This window comes from Chionomys nivalis, chromosome 19 (genome assembly GCF_950005125.1).
Source record: "Chionomys nivalis chromosome 19, mChiNiv1.1, whole genome shotgun sequence".
Lineage (NCBI taxonomy): Eukaryota > Metazoa > Chordata > Mammalia > Rodentia > Cricetidae > Chionomys > Chionomys nivalis.
The window spans coordinates 39,121,050-39,127,750 of NC_080104.1; the positions used below are offsets into that span (position 1 = coordinate 39,121,050).

A 6,701-nucleotide genomic window follows, 5' to 3' on the forward strand; every position below is an offset into this window, starting at 1 on the left:
ACCCCAAAAAGCCAGTACATTAAGTAGAGAAAAATCCCAGTGCCATTATCATTGGCTTCTAATTCTGTCCCAACTGTCAGCCACATTCAGAGGGTCCAGTTTGTTCCCACGCTCATTCAGTCCCAGTCCAGCTGGCTTTGGTGAGCTCCCATTAGATCAAGCACACTGTCTCAGCTGGTAAACCAACCCCTTGCAGTCCTGACTTCCTTGCTCATATTCTCCCTCTTTCTGCTCTTCAACTGAACCTTGGGAGCTCAGTCCAGTGCTTGGATGGAGGTCTCTGTCTCTATCTCCATCTGTCGCCAGACGAACATTCTGTGGTGATATTCAAGATAGTCATCAGTCTGACTATGGGACAAGGTCAGTTCAGGCACCCTCTCCTCCACTGCCCAGGGTCCTAGCTGCAGACATATCATGGACATGGGAACCCCTCTAAAGCCAAGCCTCTTGCCAACACTTATTGTCTCCCTTAATTAAGATATCTTCTTCCCTGCTTCCATATCCGTCCTTCCTCCATCTCAACCATCCCACTCCCCCAAGCTCTCCCCAAACCTCCTCTTCTCGCTACTCTCTCTCCCTCTCCTCTTTCCCTACAACATCCCATGCCCATGCTTCCACCTTTTGCCTGGCAATCTTGTCTGCTTCCAAATCCAGGAGGATCTCTAAATATTTTCCCTTGGTTTCACATTATTATTTAATCAGAAGAGAGTGAAGAATGGGTGAGACAGGAAATGAGAAGGGAGTTTGAACAAGGATAGCTATGTGAAATGAAAAAGATCATATTATAAAAATCATTTAAAATGGAAGAAAGAAAGTATGTTGCCAGCAATGAGCTGAAAAAAGTTGGATATCGGAAAAGCGTTTTGGCATCAGACTTAAAGATGCAGACTTTGGAGTAAGCACTGATTTTTTTGGTCCAGTTTGCTTTGGTCTAGTATCTCCTCACTATGTTCTCTTTCCTACTTTTTGAACAGTAGTGCATATCTTTTAACATTTTAGGTTGAAAGTGTTTTAAATGGCTTTTGTTTTTTAATTTTCCAGCAGATTATAATTAAAATATTATATGAACCTCCTCAGAGTAGACATTCAACGTTGAGTTCAAACATTGTGGAGACTGTGGTATACAATGGGCGAATTTGAAGCTGCATAAACGAAATTTGCGTTATGATATTGCTACAAGTTTATAGGGCACAGGGATGAAAGGGGATAGCTTGAATGTAACCAGCCTCGAAAAAATCCCAGGGTGTGGCCTTAATAGAAAGTGTGACTTTGTTAGAGAATTGTGCCCTTGTTTTAGGATGTCTGTCACTGTGGACGGAGCTGTGAGGTGGAATATGGACTCAAGCTATGTGCACTGTACTACACCACTTCCCATTATCTGTAGGATGAAAATTTATGTCCTCATCCACTCTCAGCTCCTTCATCAGGACCATGCATTCTTGCATGCCACCATGTCTGTGAAGGATGATCCTAGATTAAACCTCTGAAGCTTTACTTAGTCATCTAGCTAAATAATTTCCTTTGTAAGTGGTCAATGTGTACTCCACAGCAATAGAAACTCTAATACCATGTTGTGTGCTAATGAACACCAGCTTATGTGTGGTTTTGTTATAGGAAAGTTTGTACCTAGCAGGAGCTAAACCCATTTTGTATGAGAGGACCGTAGCTGGTTTGGAGGGAATGCACAGGAGGAATTGCCACCTACCCTGTCATCTGTTTGTAGTTATTTGAATGTAGTGTAGGGACTTCGGTGTAGTACGTGATGCTTATCCATCCCAGTGTATGGTTGAGATGAAAAGCAGAGAAATATAAGAGAAAGAGACACTTGCCTTTTGTGAATATCGTGACCATGATAATCAGGCAGGGGGTTATAGTAAAGTTTAATAACAAATTTGGTTTATATAAGTGGACTTAAAATTGTTAGAGGAGAGGTTTACAGTCGGGCCTGATGTGTAGATATGAGAAAGGGGCTGTTGCTTGGTCGGGATGGCAGAGAATAAGTAGGAAGACCTGAAACATACACATATATGTTTATGTGAGACAGTGTCTATACACATTATGATACTAAATAAGTCATGAATCAACACTATGTGGAGGGCTTAGAGTTTTTGTTTGTATACATTGCAGGCCCTGACACCCAATTGTATGTGTTCATGCATTTCTCTCTGTGTTTGTGTGTGGTTTTGACTTCAGGGTGGAGATACATAACAGGTGCCATATGAGACTGTACTTTTGTCATTTAGAAAAATATATTTATTAATATAACAGAGTTAAAATACAATGGAAGGGAACATCTTGGTGGCCTAAGCAATTGGGCACCTTACACATTACACTATCACATCATCTCTTTCTTTAAAGCTTACACAAGGATTCAGAGTTCAGTCTGGAATGGGCATGCCACAGATCAACAGTGCACCGAGAACATACGAAATTCGCTTCCTCATCCGTTTCCAGCCCGTGAATGGCCTGGATGCAGAGCTTGTGGATCCGATCTGAGGCTGGTCATTGGGCATATTGGGTTCCAGGGATAGTTCCTTACTCGAGAAGTCCATGTTCAGAAACAATGTGGGTCTTCCATCCAAGGGTGATTCAGATAAGGAGAGATCACCAGGCGAGCTGTCCAAAGAATTCATGTTGTCTCCAATGTCCCCAGTAGTACACTTGATAACATTAGCCATCAGGACATCTCCTTCTGGGACTGTGACGTCTGAAAAGGGTTTCAGCTCCAGGCAGGAGTATTTGTTGAGCTTCATAAGACTTTGACATTTCTTGTGTCTTCCTTCTACACCTTCTTCTTTAGATTGTCTCTTCCTAGCTTCTCTATTTGGTGCAAGGGCTGGTTCACTGGCTCTCCTCTTCAATGAGAATAGAGGGTGATGAGCATCTATGTGGCTTCTCTTTAAACACGGATGCTCAGTTTGCTGGAAACTGCTCTCACACCTCAATTTGTGTTTTAGAATATTAAAAGTTGCTGTTACTTCATTTGGTTGCCTGTATCTTAGTGATGAAAAAATATCTTCCAAGTTATAACCCATGGTGCACATAGTCTCTACAAGCCTTGGAAGGATTTCTTTAGTTGTAGGTGTTGTATGTTTTTTTATGGGGCCCAGCCACGGTCTTTTCAGAAGTTGACATATTGTTATTCTCCTGTTGGTGGGAACCATGAGTAATTGTGCAATGGTGATGTGACAGGGTTTTGACAAGTGATCGAAGATGGGATACTTTGTGTTGGTGATGAGCCTGTGCATACCATGTAATGTGTCTTCTGCATATGGATATTGTCCTGTGACCATTGCATATAGGACGACTCCCAAGCTCCACATGTCAACAGCCAGCCCATCATAAGGTTTCCTTGCCAACATCTCTGGAGCCATATAGTGCAAAGAACCACAGACTTTTTTCAACATCTGCCCCTTTGCAAGATGAATTGCCATACCAAAATCACAAAGCTTGACGTTGCCATCTCCGTCAATAAGGATATTCTCCAATTTAATATCGCGATGTGCAATGCGTCTTTGGTGGAGAAAATGCACCGCTGATACGACCTGTTGGAAGATGGGTCTAGCCTCCTGCTCCTTTAAACATCCAACCTCACTGAGGAACATCTGTAGATCCTTTCCAGCCACATACTCTGTGATTATATAAGTCCTTGACTGTGTGTCAATGGCGTGAAAAAAATGAATGATGTTACTGTGTTCCAAAGTCTGAAGGATCTTTACTTCAGAGTTCATCTTACCCAGAGCATTGCTTTTTTTACTAAGAATCTTGACAGCAACCTGTGTTTTGGTGGGAATGTGGCAGGCAAGCTTCACCTCCCCGAAAGAACCTACACCTAGAGGTGTTAAGATCTTGAACTCTTTGTCAAGGATGTCTTCGTCCCAGGGGCTGGCCATCATGCGTCGTCTCAATCCACCTACTTCTCTTGTTGGCAGGCAATGCTAGAAACAAACATTTAATCAACGTTAAGATGCAGGTCTAGCACTATGAATCCATGGTCATCAAATCTTAGATTTCCCAAACAAAACTAATGATGCACTTCAAGGACGTAGAAATACTAGAAGAACCCAACCTCAAAGCAGTAAACAATGAATCACAGTAAAGATTAAAGAGGGAATCGCTTTTGTGTCCATGCAAATACAAATACTTACATCAGAGAAATAATGATTTGATTATTTTCAACAATGAACCAAATGAAAATCTTTGGCCAGTCTTATCAAGTGATAAGAGATACAAATTAAATTATAGGTAAAAAGGGATAATGTTCTAGCCAAATAACAATCCAGAGAATACCTTATGGATACTTCAAATATTAAAACTTAGGGAATTTGAAAGAATGAAAAAAATTCCTAGATTTGTGTGAACATTGAAATATAATAAAAGAAAAACCCTTAAACACATGAGACATACGTAGCAAGTGTGACTATTGAGAAAAACATATAAAGCCATGGTGCTGGAAATATCGTGTTATAAAGCTGGGTTGTTTTGTGGCTGATGTCATTTCAGTACACATTCTCTATCCTGCACTGACTTACTTCCTATCAAGTGTCACCTTTATGACTTCCAAAGCTTTCCAATCAGCACTGGCTAATTGTCACTTACTGCTCAAAAAACCTGAGTTCGTGCTAAGAAAACCACTGTGGTAGTTTGAATGAGACAGGTCCCTACAAAATTGGGCATTTGAGCACCAGTTTTGGGCCCATTTGGTTAATTTCATGTGGTGGAGCCTTGTTGACTTATTAGTCAGAGTTCTCTAAACAACAGAGCACCTTATACAACAGTACAATCAACCTCTCTCCCCCTTGGAATTTATGGGAATCACTTACATGCTGCTGTCCAGGGAATCCGACAATGGCTGGCTATGAACTGAAACTTCAAAAATTTCAGGAGTTGCTCAGTCCACAGTGCTTTCTCTCTTGGCTCGTCTTCAGTATCTACTGGAATCCCAAAGAAGTTGGCTCTTATTCCCAGGAAGGAATAGAGATTCGAACAAGCTGAGGGCCAGAGACAAATGAGCCAAAGCCTCCTCCTGCGTGTTTATATAGTCTTCCAGCACAAGGCGTGGCCGAAATTAAGGGTGTGTCTTCTGGCGCCATGAACTGGATTAAAGGATTATCTTCCCCCCAAATCCACTCTTCAAAATAGTGTCTTTGCCTCCTTGTGATTCAGAACAAACCAATCAAAAATGATCTATTACAGGTGTGCCCTCCTTTTCTGGATTGCTGTTCACTCCAGATGTAGTCAAGTTGGCAACCAAAAGTAACCATCCTGATGGCAGAATTCCTTCAGTGGCATTGACCTTGAGAGTAAGGAGCCTAACCTTCATCATTTGCTGTCTCTGCTTTCTGATTTCATTTGAAGATGTTAGTGGTTCAGCTCCTGACTCAAGCCTTTAGAAAATGCAATGTCTCACACAGCATATTCTTCTGCCCAGTCAGTTTTACAATGCAATTAGTCATTGGATTTTATCTTTTTTTTCTTTTCTTTACTTTCTTTACCTTTCTTTCTTGCATTCCTTTTTTATCTCTTTGGCTTCTTGGCTCCTCGGAATTTTTAGTTTTTGGCTTCTTTAGGCTTGTAAACTATATGCTTAATGTCCTTTGTTTATGGCTAGAGTCCACTAATGAGTGAGTACATACCATATTCATCTTTTGGGGTCTAGGTTATCTCACTCAGAAGAATGTTTTCTATTTCTATCCGTTTGCATGCAAAATTCAAAATGTCATTTTTTTTACCACTGAGTAGTATACTAATATATATATATTCCACACTTTCTTTATCCATTCTTCCATTGAGGGGCATCTAAGTTGTTTCAAAGTTCTGGCTATTACAAATAATGCTGCTATGAACATAGTTGAACAAATGCTTTTGTAGTATGGTTGGGCATCTCTTGGGTGTATTCCCAAGAGTGGTATTGCTGGATCCTGAGGTATATTGATTCCCAATTGCCTGAGAAACGGCCATACTAATTTCCAAACTCGCTGCACAAGTTTGCAAAAAAACATATATAGATCCTCCTGGAAATTGGAAGCAATCAAGATTGGCAGGCAAAAGTAGGGAGTATGGGGGTGAGGTAAGGGTGGGGGTGAGGAATGCAAAATTGAGAAGGGGAGATAGAAGGGAGAAGCATGTGGGAGTGGGAGGGTGGAGATGGAGGAAGGGCAGATATAGGAGCAGGGAAGAAGATATCTCCATTAAGGGAGCCATTTTAGGGTTGGCAAGAGACTTGGCTCTAGAGGGCATCGCAGGTGTCCACGGGGGTCTCCCCAGCTAGGTCCTTGGGCAGCAGAGTAGAGGGTGCCTGAACTAGCCTTGCCCCACTATCACAGTGACGATTATCTCGAATATCACCATTGAATCTTCATCCGGTGACAGATAAAGATAGAGACAGAGACCCACATCGGAGCAACAGGCTGAGCTCCCAAGGTCCAGATGAAGAGCAGAAGGAGGGAGAAGATGAGCATGGAAGTCAGGACCACGAGGGGTTGGTCCACCCACTGAGACAGTGTACCTGTTCTAATGGGAGCTAACCAAATCCAGCTGGACCGGGACTGAATGAGCATGTGATCAAACCGGACTCTCTAAAAGTTCCTGACAATGGGGGCTGACTGAGAGAAGTCATTGATAAAGGCCCTGGGACTTGTTTCTACTGCATGTACTGGCTTTTTGGGACCCTAGTCTATTTGGATGCAAAGCTTCCTAGA

The 6,701-nt window shown here is 42.0% G+C and overlaps 1 protein-coding gene across 1 annotated transcript; it reads right to left on the bottom strand.

Moving 5' to 3' along the window:
• Nucleotides 1-2,378: 2,378 nt before the first annotated feature.
• Nucleotides 2,379-3,896, bottom strand: LOC130890395 (putative sperm motility kinase W). Its single transcript, XM_057794326.1, has one exon. It carries the CDS (start codon nt 3,894-3,896, stop codon nt 2,379-2,381), a length of 1,518 nt encoding a protein of 505 aa, XP_057650309.1.
• Nucleotides 3,897-6,701: the final 2,805 nt, after the last annotated feature.

Excerpts from the sequence above, each read along its gene's own strand:
- LOC130890395 (XM_057794326.1), bottom strand. The coding sequence starts at position 3,896 with ATGATGGCCAGCCCCTGGGACGAAGACATCCTTGACAAAGAGTTCAAG.